Here is a 16,322-nt window from a genome sequence, read left to right as displayed (position 1 = left end):
ATGTCTTTCCGCCACATTTTGTTTTTGCTCGTCAAAGCAGATGGATGCTTTAACGCATACTGTCCTTGTGCTGTAATTACTTAGAGTATTCAGTAATTCACGTGGAACCTGCAATCAGTAATATTTATCGTGAGGTATGGTTTGCCCCATATAAAATAGAAAAAATAAAACTACATTACCCTGTCTGCTATGTGTAATTACACTGGTGAGATTTCATTTGAGGAATCAGAGCCGTTTATCTAGCTGGGGAAATTATTTTTCAATTGTAATATCTGATGTTGCAGTACCATAGCTACATCAGCCCCTCGTAACTCCCGCCTAATTTCATTTTCTTTCAATCTGTGCTCATCAACTCGCAATTCACTGTCCCACATCACCCGACGTCTGCTGCATGTAGGTCTACGGTCAAAGCTTTTGCTAGAGCAGGTCCAACGAGCAAGGACGGGCGCCACCGAGGGGAACACGTATGATAACAGATCCCGTTGTTTTATAGAGAAATATCAACGTGACCCTCATTGGAAAGGCCTCGGGGCATGGGTAATCTAATTTAGCTTGAGTGATGTTGCCTGTCATTAGCAAGTGAACACAGGCAGGCCTCTGAAGGCTACGCAATCTATTCTACTATGGGTAAAATTAGCCACTAATTAAGGTTGTTTTTCATTCTGGGATAAAAATTCTAACAGGGAAGCTGGCAGATGTAATTGAAGTTAACCACTGCTGAGTTTGGACGTGTCAATCCTGATCTCAGCAGAAAGTGATGTTGTCTGTGTAAGTCACTGCACTGTGATATTTCTGGTGATGTTGATAACAATCCAGTGAGCGGCACTCATGCCTACCTTGCCAGGTGCCATCATCCGTTTCCAGCGTTTCCCCTCACTGCTTGGTTGACACGAGGCGATCCCTCCAGCGTGACAGCGCTTTGCTGCGTCGATGGCGCATCTCTTCTGTCGCCCACACTGCTGGCTGTTGCTTGGAGACTTTGCAGCGCCGAGTGTAGCCGGGTCTCTCTACGGTCTCCGGGGAACCGTGGAGCAAATGAAGCAGGTCAAAGGGTCACCCGGTAAGACAGGCTGTATTATTACACACTTAAGAGACAAGCGGTCGCTCTCACAGCCACAGCGAGGGATTCGTCCTCCGGGAGAAAACACAGTTTTGCTGCGAACGCATCCAGGTGGAACGTGATAATGAACACAACTGTCTCTCATCTCCTCTCGCAACCCCCACTCTGAGGTTTCTGGGGTTTTTTTAAGATAGTGAGTGAGATGATTTATGTCAGAAGAACAATTTTCTGGTTCAGTTAGGTACTTGTGGTGTCTGAAGAAAGCAATTTGGTTCTCTCACATTACATTCATTTACTACAAAGTGAGAGACTTCAGACTCAGTATGGGGTTTCTGTCCAGCTCTCTTTTTTTCCCACACAGACGTGAACACTTATTTTGTATAACTAGTGAACAAGTGACTCTCTTGCTTCTCTCTCTCTTACAGTCATGCACAAACACACAAAAACAGGCATCGTATCTTACATTCTCTTGAAGCACTTTCCCTTCACTACTTCCTCTTAATGTCGTGCCATTTAATGTGTTAAAAAGCAAGAGAGGTATGTGAGCGTTGTCAGTGCTGAAATGGGCCAAAGTCCTGTCTAAAGTGGGGCACAGTGGTTTATAAAAAGCATGTCCATTTACTGAAGCATTTTCTTAGGGAAAAGGCTGATTATGCCTCTGAGATGTAGCATTACAGTTTTTTTATAGTGTATTTTTTTGGGGCCTGTTTGCCTTCATTCGACAGAGAGAGTGAAGGAGAGTCAGGAGACGGGGAGGGAAAAATAGAGGAATGAAAGTAAATAGTCTTGTCATACTGCAGTCCTGCTGCTCAAAGCATATGCACCAATGTGGTATGAGCGCTCTAACTATGTATTTCTCTAGTGAAAGCCTCAACAGCATCCCAGTGCAGGATCAGAATATCATCTCAATATAGAAATAAAATTAAAAGATGTTTGTTACAAAAGGAAAGGACATAGCAGTAACCTTCCATGTGCAGCATGCAGTATACTACAGCCACGACTAACTAGGAGTTAGTGAAGTTTAAGATGATACATATTCAAGAACATATTTAAAATGTAGAAACCGACTAAAACTCATGGTCCTATTTCAACGTCCTTTTTTCTGTCTTTCCAAATCTGGATCAGCTGCTGGTATCAGGTGGGACCCTAGTCTCAAACCGTGACTGCTGATTGGCCAAGTATGTAGATCAGCTCATTCAGACGACAACTAATAAAGGAGATATCCCCCCCAGGAGTCCCCTAGCACACAGAGACAACTGAGCTTCAAACGGATCAGACTGAAAGAGAATATGAGAGATATGTGACCCAGAGTGTTCCATGCAAATGATGGATTGATAACATCAGTATTTCAGAATGCTGAAGGGGACAGTCATATCTTGCCTTGAGTTTTTAAACATCGTCCTTGATGGTGTAGAAGTGCAAAACTGGAAAGCTCACAGCCAATACACGATGTAAACTTGAAATGAAAGCATCTGATCGTGTCCCGACTCTGGTCAGTGGTCGAGTGATAGATGTAATAAGTGTAAGCACTTCCCGGTACATCTTCGTCTCCAAGCTGAATGGCCCAAGCTCGCCAAAGGCAACTAGGGAGGGAGAGGAAGAGCGGAGAGGAGGTAGAAACTAGGGCACGGTTATCTGGCCCCTTTTTTTTTTACCAACCACCAGGCACCAGGCAGAGAAAGAGAAGAAAAGAGCGGCAGACAGGAGAACAGGAGAGACGTACTGTAGTGAAGCTTCAGACAAGACAGGTGGAACCTCTGGATTCAACATCTGGCATCGAGGACCGGAAGAAAAACAAGACAGAGGCAACCTTGACTGTCTTTACGATCACACGCGCAATCTTTTCACATTCACACAAGCATTTCACTTCATCGTGTATCACACACACGTGCAAACGCAGGCGTGCACACACACCCGCAACTGTGCGTGCGCGCACACACACAGACACAGACACACACACACACGTTGGGCAGCAACATGTTTGAGGAGCAGGCAACCAAGGTCAAGATCACGTCTGTGGTGATTTTGGTGGGCATGTCATCGATGCTGGCGGCGGTGGTGACCGACCACTGGGCCGTGCTCAGCCCACGCGTGGAAAAGCTCAACGCCACCTGCGAGGCCGCCCACTTTGGCCTCTGGAGGCTCTGCAAGAAGATCATCTTCATTGTTGACGAGGACCCCCAGGGCAAAGGCTGCGGCCCCATCAGCTTACCTGGAGGTATGGAGCTTGGCAAAATGCATGGGCTAAACATCTGTCAGAAAAAGTAAATGTTGTGTAGCAGCTGCAGACAGACAGCTCCTCTGGCTTGAAACAATCCTGAATGTACAGTCACATTGAGGAGTTTTTCTTCTTTTCTTATAATGGTGGAAAGGACTTGAACCTCGAATATTTATGCTGCAACATATATTGCTATATATATATATATATATATATATATATATATATATATATATATATATATATATATATATATATATATACTATTTATTTGATTCATGTATCCATGAAAAAATAGCAGAAACAGACTTAAAAGCTGAATATGGTTTGTCTGCTATCAGCTATCTATTCTCCTTTCACAGTTACAATACTCGGATTTGACCTATGTGGGCTTCATCTCTACCCTGCAGAGTTTTCAAGCACCCTTGTATGTGCACCAGAAACAATCAAAGCAAACTGCAGATAATTTGTCCTTGAGACATGAACAGTTTCCGTGTCAATGTCAGTATGCAACAGCAGTTTTGGTCAGCCTTTCCCTCCACTCATGCTCTCCCTCCCGCTCTACTGTCTGTTTGTCTTCTCACTGAACCGTCATTATCTTCAAGTTAGGAAGTCTCTGAACACACTGCCAATAAAGCACACTCGAACAGCTAAAGTCGAGTGCATAATGGAAGCGCACTGTTTATACTTCACATTTAACGTGACAAGAAAAATTGCAAGTCTATTCTCTCTGGGCTGACGGACTGCAAGATGAGAAGAAAATAATTCACTTAATTCAAGCAGTGTTTTCTGATGCCACTTTCAAACCCTGGCTTGAAAAATGTTTAAATGCACCATTTTGTGGCAAAACTCAAACTTAATTACAAGCTATAAAAAAAACAGTACACACGCAAGACAGTTATGGAAGCTCTCTCCTTTTCTTTTAAAAAATTTGCATACAGCAGGCAATTAAAAAAGTCAAAAGCATTCGGTCTTGCTTTTAAACGTCTACTTCTCCAAATTAGTCTTGTGGCTTTAATTACGAGCTCTGCTCGGAGAGAGGCAGCCGTCAGCTGAACAGTGTCTCCTTGGCCACTGGCTGTGAGTGCATGCCTTGCAGCCGAACAGAGAGATTTTCACTCTGACTATCATTGCCTTAGCCTCCGGCTCTGGCACCTCAGGATCAGTACAAGCCTTAATGAAGTGTGGCTTCCCATTCCGGCTCCTGAGTTAGAGTACACCTGGGAGACTCAGGGGGGATGAAGGGGATTGGGAGAAGAAAGCTGAAGTGTAGATGGGTGGATAGAGGAAGGGGTGCCTCTGTTGAAAAGGGGGAGCACACTTGCAGTGTCCAAAGAGGTTGAAGACCGGTGACACTCTACTACGTTTTCAGACATGAATTGAGACGTGAGTTTGCCCCTTCACAATGAAGAACGCAGCAGGCGATTGTCCGAGTCAGATGCGTTCACACCAACCAGGGAATTTCCGCAACATTCCGGGTAGTGCTTGTCGGACGCAGGACATAATGAAAAATGCTCACTCTGACATTTTCCAGAATTTCTACTAGGGGGCAAGCAGGAAAAGTTCAGGAGCAACATTTGCAGACATTTGCGTTCTCACATACAGCTCCTTTGGAAAATTGTAGCAACAACTGTAACTTCAGTGAATGTCTGAAAGCAGCTATAGAGAGAGAATTTTTTCCCCACTCATGGGCAAGTCAATCATCCGTGGAATGACAGAAGGGCACATTGCAGCTGACAGACACAACTCCAACATAATGATTGATCCAGTTACAATCTCCGCAATCTGACAGCAGCAGCAAAACAGCGTGCAAACCTCTGTGCAGAATACAAGCTGCTTTCCCCGACACTCAACACGTCCTGACATGAACAGAGATGAACAGAGAGAAACCATCCGACAGACTGAACTTGTCAGCAGCTCGTCTTGTGGTGTGGCAAGTTGGGGAGTTGGGCTCAGTGTACGGGGCTCCACCCAACTGAAGTCTGCTGCTGCCTGTAAACCGCAGGGCAAGAAATGTCAGCTGTTTCGCTGGAGACCCCTAAATTCCCACAACCACAATGGCGCCTTCACATTTGGATTATGAGAGAAAATGAGTCACTCTCATTACCTGAAAGGGCCTAGGGATTTGGCATGTGGCTGTGTTTGCTCCCACGCCAGGACTAATCATTTTGGTTATAGAAGCCGATCATTTCGCCTTTCGTGCCCCTGCTATCGTACCTGACCTCCTAACGGCTCTCAACTCCTTCCACACCATGTGATGTGGACGTGGCATTGTGGTGCAGGTTGGTCGGCTTCCTTTCTGCTCTCTTAAAGCGAGGTTCACTGACCACGCCAGGTGAAGCCAAGGCTCGTGGGGGAAACTAATCAGTTTGCTGATTGTCCTCCAGCAGCCAAGGGAAGACATTTAAAGGCTTTTCTCTTCATGACAGGTGCTTTCTCTGCTGATACCCCACTGGTCAATCTTCCAGGTCGGTGAGTGGACGATAGAGAAATACAGCCACTCTCTGACCTCAGCGGTTTGCTTCTTCCTTGATAGAGTGCTATCAGGGATGGCAGCTTGGTTCAGTACTGAACGATAGGTAAAGGCTGCATACTCGGTGTGACCATTTTCACCCATATAAAAACAGGCCAGTCAACCTCAGGCAGCAACGTTAAACCCTTGTCACATGGTCTGCATCAGGAGGTAATCTCCTCCAATATTCAACCTATAAGTGGCCAGAGAGTTTATAGACTAATGGAGACCACACCAGCTTTACTTTACTCGCTTTTCAATTTAATGTGTTTTGCACACATAAGGATTGCACTGTGGAGTAAAAACCCCTGAGTTGATTAAGAGTGCACTATAACCGATCACATCCTCGGTGAACAGTATTCTAAAGCAAGCAGCGGTGAATGGACTTAATAACACGCATTTGCATTTTCCCACAGAGAGCGGGAGTTATTCGTCAAGAGGCGCGCACACAGACACATTTTCATATAGTCAGAATTACACTGGTTTTGTGATGGGGTTGCGTAACGACTGGTAGCAAGCGGTGAACCTAAATGACTTTTGAAAATTGCTTCCCACAAATGACGCATGACAGCTTGAGTGCTGTAAAAATCAAACAAATGCTTTATGGATCACATCATGCTGCTTGGCTTGGAGATGGAGAGGATAAGAGCTTGTGTTTGCATGTGTCTCTTCCTACACATACAGTATGTGTGCAAAGAAGCAAGGCGAAGTGGTATTTATTTACAGATACGTTTTTGAGTCGTCTGAGTAGACAAGCAACACATTTTCACCAGTTTTCCGGTGGAAGGAGATTACCTCCATAGAATAAAAAAAAAAGTCTACATCCTCTGCTTCTTACAATGCGACAACACTTGCCCGGTGGCCCCAATTCATACCCTCAAAAGCACCGATGTCACCTTGAACAACCACTTTTGCTTTCCAGACACCAACATTTTTTTCCCTCTAGTCCGCCAGGTCCTCGCTCAAAAACAGTGAAGGTTTGGTGCTGGTTTGGCATTCAGAAAGCAAGTTAAAAGGCCCATATAGGTTTGAATGAATCACTAAACATTATGTCAATCTGAAACACAATATATATAATATATATATACACATGTATATACACACACATTAATATACGTATTAAATACATAATCATTGATAACTGGCAACATCTCTTACATAATGTGATGCTAAGATGCCATTTGTGGTGACCACAGCGATGACAGTCAAACTTCTGTGTTCTGAGTTACATGATAAAGGTCAGGACACACAAATACACACTCACACACACATACATGTACAGGATCACAAGAGCCGTGAGGACTCTCCTGTGCTGTTGTGTCCCAGTTATTAGATCTCCGGGTGGAACAACTATTCAATTACCACCACTCATCCTTTTCACATTGACCCAGAATTAGTCGGCCACTCCGCCTGGCTTGAACAAGAAACGTCCCATTTTCATCACCTAAAAAAGCCCACATCTACTGTAAAAGTCCTGCAAGAGCTATTTTCAGATCAAACATTGTCTACATACACAGTTGTCATTACAAGTAAAAATGTGGACAACATCCTAATCGTTCAGTTCAAAGTCAGCTAGTTTTTGAGGATTGTTCATGCTTCCTACAAACTTTCAAGGATGAACCGGTGGAGGGAGAGACATGAGACAGAGAAACCAAAGGGAAAAAAAGGAAAGGAGAACCATACCAAACTGAAAGACCAAGCTGAGGTGTGAGGTATAATGACAAGCGGAAAAGAAGAAAATGGACTGGAAGAACTGTGTAAAGGAGGGGCTGCACATCAAAGAGAGGAGGGGGCAGCAGAAGAGGCATGGGAAGAGGCTAAACTAAAATGACAGGCGATACCTCCTTCTAATCAAGCTCCCCCAGAACTAAATCTCCCCATTAGCCAGACTGCAAGGTCAATGATACACACCCAGATGTTCTCCACCGCACTGAATGTTCCCAGTTAGATTTGTTTTTATTAGCCAAGATTTATTAGAATAAATAACATAAAAAATATATCAAAAAAATATATTTCAATGAAGGATAACTACTCTTAAACCAACCCATGGAGGTATACTGCTTACAACAGGTGATATTCAAGCACAGTTGTTAGGAAGAGGTGAGGGGAAGATGGAGCGGGAGCTGGAGAGGCAGATTTGGGGTGCTAAGAGATTGTGTCAAGACACAATATGACATTCTGCTGTATTGAAGGCCCCTGACTGCACAGTGGCCTCCATTATGATTAAATGAAGGAAGTTATCCCAGAGCTATATGGCCTAACCGAGCAGGGGGACAAGAGCCATAAAACCTAGTTGGCACAATCTGAGCTCCAGAGATCCTCAGTGGAGCCAAGAGAAACTTCAAGAAGGACAATCGTCACTGCTGCATTCCACCAATCTGGGCTTTATGTCGGAGACACATGACACATGAAAGCACCCGAAGGACTCTCAGACTGGTAGAAACGAGATACGGTCTAACGAAATGAAGATAGAGCTATTTCGTTTATTTAAGGTCTCATCTTTCCTATACCATCCTGGTGGTGAAGCATAGTGATGACTGCATCATGCTGTGGGGGTATTGTTATGGAAGAATAGATGCAGTCAATCAGGAAGACGGAAACCATAGATGTCTTAAGCAAAAGTATTTTTTACTGGAGCTGAATATTGAGGAGATTTCTGGTTCGTACACAGATCAAAACGTGGTTAAGTGCATGATGTCCCAAAAACCCTCCCTGTCCCAGTCAGGGTGATGTATTTAACTCTCAGAATCATGTCGGCATCAAACAGATAGAATGGCTCCAGAGTATGTCCTTAGAAATGCCCTGTCTGTCTGAGTACAGTATAATCTAGGACTATAATGCCCAGAGACAGCTACTGTCCCTGGCCCACCATAGATAAGATAGGAGGGGACAGGGAGACTGGTCAGGGTTGCGAGGATGTAAAACAGGACAAAGTACAGAGATATATAGAAGAAAATCTAGTCCAGAGAAGAGAGGGCCTCAGACTGAGCTGAAGGTTCACCGTCCATTGGGACAATGACGCTGAGAGTGTGTGGCTTAGGAACAACTCTGTGAATGTCTTTGAGTGGCCTACCTTAACTTAACTTGGACCAAATCTGTTGACAGACCCAAAAATGGCTGACTACCAAGGGTCCCAATCAAGCCTGATGGAGTTTGAAAGGATCTGCAGAAAAAGAAAGGCAAAAAACAAAGCTTGTTATGTCATACCAAAAAGGTCAAAATTAGCATACGGCTGCAACAGAACAAATGTGTACAAACAAAGGAGTCTGAATACTTTCTGAAAGCACTGTATTAGAACAGAGGTGAAGGCACCTAATGAGGGAAGGCTAATGAAAATAATGTATTTGCAGATTCAAACTGCACTGTGACCCTGCCTCCAATTCTCCCTTCTGCCAGCCATCCTCTCAAACACACACACACACAAGTAAATAGATAGGACTATCCAAAACCTGCAGCAGCCTGTTGCTAGGTTACCTCTTTAGTGATTCTTTCTCATCCTGGATAACAAACAGCTCCTCTGTTGCCTGGTGCACGCACGTACATGCGCACGCACACACGCGCACACACACACACACACACACAGTGTGGACGGGGAGAGCACCTGTCTGCTTTATGGGTTTAATCTCCGCGAGAAAGGATGGGGAGTGGAGGAACGAGGGGACTCTCACTTGGCCTTTATGTCCTCTCACCCCTCCCTCTCAGCCCAGCTGCCCTTAGAGATGGCAAACAGATAGATAAATGTGTGGGAAATGACTGCAATCAGGAATAATTTTCTGTTTGTGGCTATATTGAAGATTGTGGTCAGAGGACTAAATTTTGGGCCGGCAAAGTAAAGAAATGTATTATTCCTGTGTAGAAATAGCAGGATTATGAGAAGTAAACACAGCCAACATGGAGAACGGGTAAATAATCCAATTTAATACTTGAAATTAGTTTATTTCTAGACCTGGAAGATATAAGGCTTATAAGGAACTTTTACATTTTGAAGTATACAAAAAAAATACGTTATACAAATACTCTCTGAAATACATTTGCTAAATTTTAAAACCACAATATTTTTTTTTCATTACCACTTCTTTTTTCTCTATTGGATTCCATCAATATTATATTTAATAAATGACATTAAACATTCACATTGATTAGTTTTACAGATGCAGCCTGAGCTTTGTGCCGTCTCCTCCTCATATTTCATCTGCTTCTATTAATCTCCCTCTCATCCCGTCTTATTCTGCAGCGGAAAACTGTTCCTACTTCAAACACTTTACATCGGGGGAAGAAGCTGAAGTTTTTGAAGTCAAGACCCAGAAAGGTGGGTGTGTTCTCACTGCCACACAGACTACTACTATGTTAGAACAGAGCTCACTGTTGTTTAAGCGAACGATTATAACAGAAATCATTTCTAGTAAGGTAAAAGAAAAGAATGACATCAGACATCACATAACCACACTATACAAACCACAACATGTAAGTAAATGCACACTTCACGTGTAAGACCACAACAATATACCAACACAATCCTAAATTCTACACCTACTTTCTTGTGAACTGTAACAGCAAATACATTTTAAAGAAATGCTAATGATGCCTGGATTACTTGTTGTTTTACAATCACGCCGCGGACCATCTTGCAGATAACAGAGAAATCTGCTGCTATGTGCTCAACCTTTCATCTTACCTGCTTTAGCAAGATCGTTATTCTCAAAGTAAATGTATTTCCAGGAAAACAGCTCCTCTGTTGGTGGGCTGCCCCTTTCAGCTTCACACACAGAGGGACACACAAGGAAACATGAAGGAACACACTCCTAGACAAAGGCACGGAATCATACTAGTATGTGTTCAAATCTCCCCTGTTCGAGCATACCTTCCTTAGGTGCGTGTTAATTTTAGGATTGATTTTAAAATCCTTTCAATTACCTTTAAGCCCAGGCATGGACTGGTCCCTCTTCCTATTTCTGCACAGTCTGAGTACTCTGGTAGTCGAGACCCTATCAAGGTTTAGGTTGAAAACTAAAGAAGACCGGGCCTTTTTGCTGTCAGGGCCAAGGCCAGACAGACATGGAAGTACTGCACCAAATGCAAGAAATAAAAGCAAATCTGTAAACGTAACATAAAAGAGAGTAAAAGTTCAGCACAAACACGTTTCATGTAGAAACACCCACTGTGACGTCACCCATTGGTTTGTGAACTGCCAATTTGAAGCCTCGAGTTTGGCATTTTGGTTGTTAGAAACAGGAAGTAACACCTGCACCCATTGGACAGTACTAGACATCAATCACATGACAGCCACGCCCCAATGCACACTGCTTTATTGTCTATTTTACTCTAAATGAAACCATAATTTACTAAATGAAAATCATGCTCTATTAAAAAAGACTTGAAACCATGAACTTGTTAAAAAAAGGGAGGAGATGGGTCATTTTCTTATAGACTTCTATAGAAACTGACTTCTCTTTGCAAACAGAGGATTCTCCCTCTGCTGGTTATTCCAGAGAATACAGAATCTATTATGAACACACACTTTCCCACACACATGCGTTCCTACACTGGTCAAACAAAGAGCATAAGAGGCTGAGTTCAAGGTTATTTAACACATTCATGTTGCTCCCCAGTCGGGGGGTTTTAATGGCTGCTCCAAGGATAATTTCTATCCCTGTTGGGAGTTTTACAGAGAAGGAAAGACTAGATTATCTCTGTCTGCCAAATAGACAGAATCGGAGGTGGGCGGAAGGAGAAAGAGATGTTCTAATCACCTCGTTATAAGCCTGCAGCATCTTATCTGTCATGCAAACTGCATTATTGCCAGTTCGGATAAATGACTGTTGTTTTTCAAGTGAGGCTAATTTAAAGGCTAATTATCTGTATCATAACTCGCCTGAGTGCAATATTGAAACAATAATTATGTAAACGATACCGCAACCTCCCCTATGTTCCTACACACACGCACTCTCAATTTTTAATCGCCGGCACATTGCCGTCTCCGCTCCTTCCATCCCTTTCCTCCTCACCGTTTATTTCTCGTCTTTCTCCGTCTCGCTTGCATCCTCTCCTCTTATTGTTTCTCTTCTCTATTCCTCAGAGTACAATATCTCAGCAGCAGCCATCGCCATATTCAGTCTGTTCTTCATGATCCTGGGCACTGTCTGTGTCATCTTCTCTTTTGGGAAGGGTCGTGACTACCTGCTCCGGCCTGCTGGGATGTTCTTTGCCTTCGCAGGTCAGATATAACAGATAATGTCACAGATCAGGCTTTGTCTGGTTCTCTTGTCTCTTTGTTACAGCTCAATTTGTAATGCAGTGTGCCATTATCACCATCATACACACCTTTACTTTTTAATATTACTGATACAGCTTATTTAACTGAGTTGATTTTTTTTTTTTACTGACTTTTTTTGCAGGTGGAAAGTGCTAATAGAGTTGATATAGGTCTAAGGCAACATTTCAAAAATATCTGTATAAAGCATGAAATTAACTGTGATGTGTGTGATGTTCCAACTAGACTAACAATTGCTGTTACAGACTCAAAGTCGAAGTAAAACTGATAATCATCTACTGTAAATGTGGAACTGTAACAGAAGCTGAAAAAATACGATTTTGCCCATCACAAACCATTCTTTCCGTTTTGGCACCCAGGCCTTTGCACCATCATCTCTGTCGAGGTAATGCGGCAGTCTGTCAAACGTATGATAGACAGTGATGAGACCATCTGGATTGAATACTACTACTCCTGGTCCTTCACCTGCGCCTGCGCCTCCTTCACCCTGCTCATCCTCAGCGGAGTCGCCCTGCTTCTCATCTCCATGCCGCACATGCCACGCAATCCTTGGGAGACCTGCATGGACGCCGAGCCTGACACCTTAGATTAGCCACAGGTGATGCACCAGGCATGGTTTAAAATGACACAAAAATAAACATAATCTTCAAGCCCTTTTCCAAACATCAAAAAGGTTTTATCTGGATTCCCGATCTTCAAAGTCGTCCATTGGTTTTCAGTTAACGTTAGTAAAAAAAATGGAAATTATCTCGGTGAGGCATGTAATAGTGAAAACAATGACATTCACATTGTCTTCACATGATAAAGTAGCTAGAGGCAGGAGTTATTTTTTGAAAACTTATTTTTCTGAGTGTTCAAGAGATGAGAAATAATCACATCACATCAAGAGAGTAATCGGCTGAACAACCTCTTTTTATCAAAGCAACCGTTATCCTAACTAACATAGTCTTTTTTAGGTCAATGTAAGCCTGTGGTTTTCTGTCTTAAATGTAGAATATTAAGGAAAATGGCAACTAATAGTCCACTAATCCAGGGATTAGCTTTTTGAAGCAATGTAAGGTTTTCACAAATTGTTTTTCATACTGCAAAAAAAGTACTAAACTTAACGATTGGAAGTGAAGACTGGATTGATCAAGAGACTTTGGAAAGTGTTCCAAGTACAAAAAACTTGTTGTAAATGAGGTAGAACATTGAAACAAACCTAAACTGCCCTCAAAGGACTTGAGTCAAAGTTTCTTTGACTTTTAACATGCCACATTTTGAAACATTACAGTGCAAAGAATGTTAAACTGTTGGACAATCCCTTTAAACGTATTCATATAAAATTTTATATGGTTGTTGGTCATTATCTTACAACACCTTAAGCGTCCAAGTGCGGTCAGTACAATTATATCTGTCGGTCTATTAAAGTGAAATGATGATTTTCAGACTAGGGTAAAAAAAACGAAACAATGTAACAACAACGAGAAGACGACCTTGAGACTCAATTGATAAATTTATTATAGAGTAAAAGATTAGACAAAATAAGAAGATAAAATAAGAAAAATGTCTGACTTTGTTGGGAACTCTCTATTCTCTCTATTACAGCTCAACTTGAAATCTGGTGCGTCAGTGTCACTCGAGTGTCAGATTCAAATAATGAGCTATTGTGCTGTTTAAAGTGAGGAGTGAATTGTTGTAACTCACTTTGGCCTTTCGTGCATATTTTGTCCTCCAAGGACTTTGGACATTCAGTCTGTACCATTGATTGTGCAGAGACGACAAAAGACAGATTTTTCAAGAACCTCAGAGTCTTGGCTCCAGGAGTTTTTATCCGTAACTTTGTGCATAATATGTGCTGCGTTATGCTTTGAATGTTGGCAAATGTACTCTGCTTTTAGTGTGAATTTTAAAGAAGATTAGAGACCAAACCACTGCCCTGAACAGAAACTGTCAAAGCTGAGCAGCGTTGACTACAGGTCTGCTGTTGAGCTAAAGTTTTCTCTGTATATTTGAGGCAGTGTGCAAAACTCTTTATAGAAAGAATATGGATGGTGGTTCCTTTTTTAAACATCCCAGAAACCTTATTAATGCGTGATCATTTAATCAAAACAAGCTGCAAAACATTACCATGTCCTGCCATCTACACAGTACCAGTAACCTCAAACAGCCACACTTTCAAAATTACTGGCATCTCTAACTATTTTTTTTTCCTACAGGATTATAGTTCGAATTTTTTTTAAGTACAACCACTGTATTTCCTCACTGTGTGAGAGCCAACCCCTGGATCTGCGTGAACCCTTTAACATTAGTCGCTCTGTCCTGCCTTGTTTACGAACAATCCCAGTTAAAGTTAAGTTAAAAGTGAAACATGCAGTTTGAAAACACGAACAATAATGCATAAATGTAATATCTTGTGTATAAGGTTACTTTCTGCCTTGTGTTGAGTGAAGGTGTCGTGACATCGGGATCTCTCCAGAGTCGATCTTCGTTTATTCTGACAATCGTGAGTGATAATGAAAAATCTCTTTGTACACAAACTGCTCAGCTCAGAAAAGTAATAGCCAGAGCTGTGGTGGTTGATAATGTCTTTAAATACGGGGAGGGATCTCAAGGAATAAACTTACATTTTCACAAAAAACTATGGAAAACAAAAAGAGCTAAATAAAAAAATTGCATCCAGTTATTGAATCTAATGGAACAAAGGCTCGGCTGTACATTACGTCTTGACTTTGGCTCTTTATAACTGAGTTATGAAGCATTCCTTCACATAGAATACATCATGACCATCCATGTAGAACTTATTTCAAACTTAGAATAATAGGGTTTTTGTAGCACATTTAATTTGCAATGCTGCAGCCCTATGAAGTTATACTACTTGCCTTTGGGGCCATATACTGAATGCCTAAAGCTGAAAATACGTAGGATAAGTAGGACACATGACTTAAATTATTGCATTTGATTGTAAGATAGTACGTTAAAGCTTGAAGATGTTTCTATTCTGCAAACAAACTACTGCATATTGTTGCTGTCAGATGAAACCGCTTTTTCTTTTAGTGGCTTTTTAATTATGTTCAAATCATAGATGACCTTTTCACTTCTAATACAATCAAATAACAACACACATCGGATTTCACCCGACAGCAGTCATTTTTATTTCCTGTGTGTACGTTACACAAAGGTTGTATATCGTTAGCAAAACACTCATCTATGGATAACATGTTATTTTTCAGTGAATTATTTTTGCTGGCCCGGTGTCACTCGGCTGGTGCGGGTGCAGTCAAATTAAAGTTTCTTAAACGATGCTATTTCGCAGAAGAAATGATTACATGTAGCTCGAGGGTCCTACTGACAAGAACATTTCCATTTTTCTTACCTCAATCCAAAAAAGTGACTTGGTCATTGTACAGGTTTATATTTTAGAAAATGGAAATGATGCCTGCCGGTTTTTCTTCTTTTTTTCCTGAATTGACTCATTTCTATAATTTGCAGTGATCATGATATCCCTGCCGTCAGGCTCAGCTGGACAGGAACCAGCTGTTCATTTAAATGAACAATGGAAAAATAAGAGATGTTTAATACAACATGTACAATGAACCTGTAGTAGTTTCATTTAGTGAAAAGATTGCTCAGCATGATTTGTATTTCATCGTGGATTTGTAAATGCTCTGATTAAATATTATGTATGTCCATGATTGTCTTTTTTTCAAAGAACTCAAATAAAAACTACCAAGGTCAGTAATGTTGGTAGGACTTCTTTTGCACAGTGCAAACAATAATATTCAACTCCTGACAAATGTCTTTTTAGGCATGGGGCTTTCCACACATTTACCAGTCTTCGACCAATATCTGTTGATGCGTGATATTTTCCCTCTGCTTGCATACTGGTCTCATAAAGTATCAAGCAAGGTAAGGTTTTTTTAATATGTTAACCTGCAGACAACGAGAGTGGAGCGATGCGTCTATTCAGGAAATAAAAGTGGCATGTCTTTTCTTTGCCAAGTAATCGGCTATCCCTTGTGTCATTGCTCACATGTTCCTAGACTCATGTCACTCCAGGAACCTCTCAACCAGAAAATGTGGTTGAAACGAGAGACAAATCTAATGGAAACGCTCCAGAGACCTTACACACTGCAGGTCGGGGCTTTTCAGCAGTGGATGTAATAGATGCACAAAGCTCCCCTAAATCATTCATTAGACCTTTACCTTAGAGCAGTGAGAACAGCATGGGCAGAGCGACAACTGAAACACAGCCAGTCTCTGCAGAGTCTGAGTCTCCCAG

General features: G+C 42.0%; 2 protein-coding genes across 4 annotated transcripts in view; one reads left to right on the top strand and one right to left on the bottom strand.

The window, feature by feature from the left end:
• The window catches only part of zgc:161969 (uncharacterized protein LOC569044 homolog), a 47,484-nt gene that overhangs the window by 18,080 nt on the left and 13,082 nt on the right, over positions 1-16,322 (bottom strand). The window contains exons 3-4 of one of the 3 annotated variants that reach the window (XM_035616556.2): positions 8,864-8,953; positions 837-1,014 (exon numbers count right to left, since the gene is read on the bottom strand). The gene's annotated coding sequence lies outside the window, so the exon portion shown is untranslated. Of the gene's footprint in view, positions 1-836; positions 1,373-8,863; positions 8,954-16,322 lie in introns of those variants that run through there. The other 2 variants (XM_047328023.1, XM_047328024.1) reach the window with 2 other exon arrangements.
• Positions 2,593-16,046, top strand: cacng1b (calcium channel, voltage-dependent, gamma subunit 1b). Its single transcript, XM_035616571.2, has 4 exons — positions 2,593-3,278; positions 10,025-10,099; positions 11,867-12,004; positions 12,421-16,046. The coding sequence occupies exons 1-4, from the start codon at positions 3,038-3,040 to the stop codon at positions 12,651-12,653; spliced, it is 687 nt and encodes a 228-aa protein (XP_035472464.2). The 5' UTR covers positions 2,593-3,037; the 3' UTR covers positions 12,654-16,046.

Source organism: Scophthalmus maximus, chromosome 17 (assembly GCF_022379125.1).
Source record: "Scophthalmus maximus strain ysfricsl-2021 chromosome 17, ASM2237912v1, whole genome shotgun sequence".
Lineage (NCBI taxonomy): Eukaryota > Metazoa > Chordata > Actinopteri > Pleuronectiformes > Scophthalmidae > Scophthalmus > Scophthalmus maximus.
Note: the sequence above shows the minus strand (reverse complement) of the source record. Positions and strands in the feature narration are given on the sequence as shown.

Coding starts and splice junctions, on each gene's coding strand:
- cacng1b (XM_035616571.2), top strand. CDS start 3,038: ATGTTTGAGGAGCAGGCAACCAAGGTCAAGATCACGTCTGTGGTGATT. Junction 3,279..10,024: donor CCCCATCAGCTTACCTGGAG/GTATGGAGCTTG, acceptor CTTATTCTGCAG/CGGAAAACTGTTCCTACTTC. Junction 10,100..11,866: donor TGAAGTCAAGACCCAGAAAG/GTGGGTGTGTTC, acceptor TCTATTCCTCAG/AGTACAATATCTCAGCAGCA.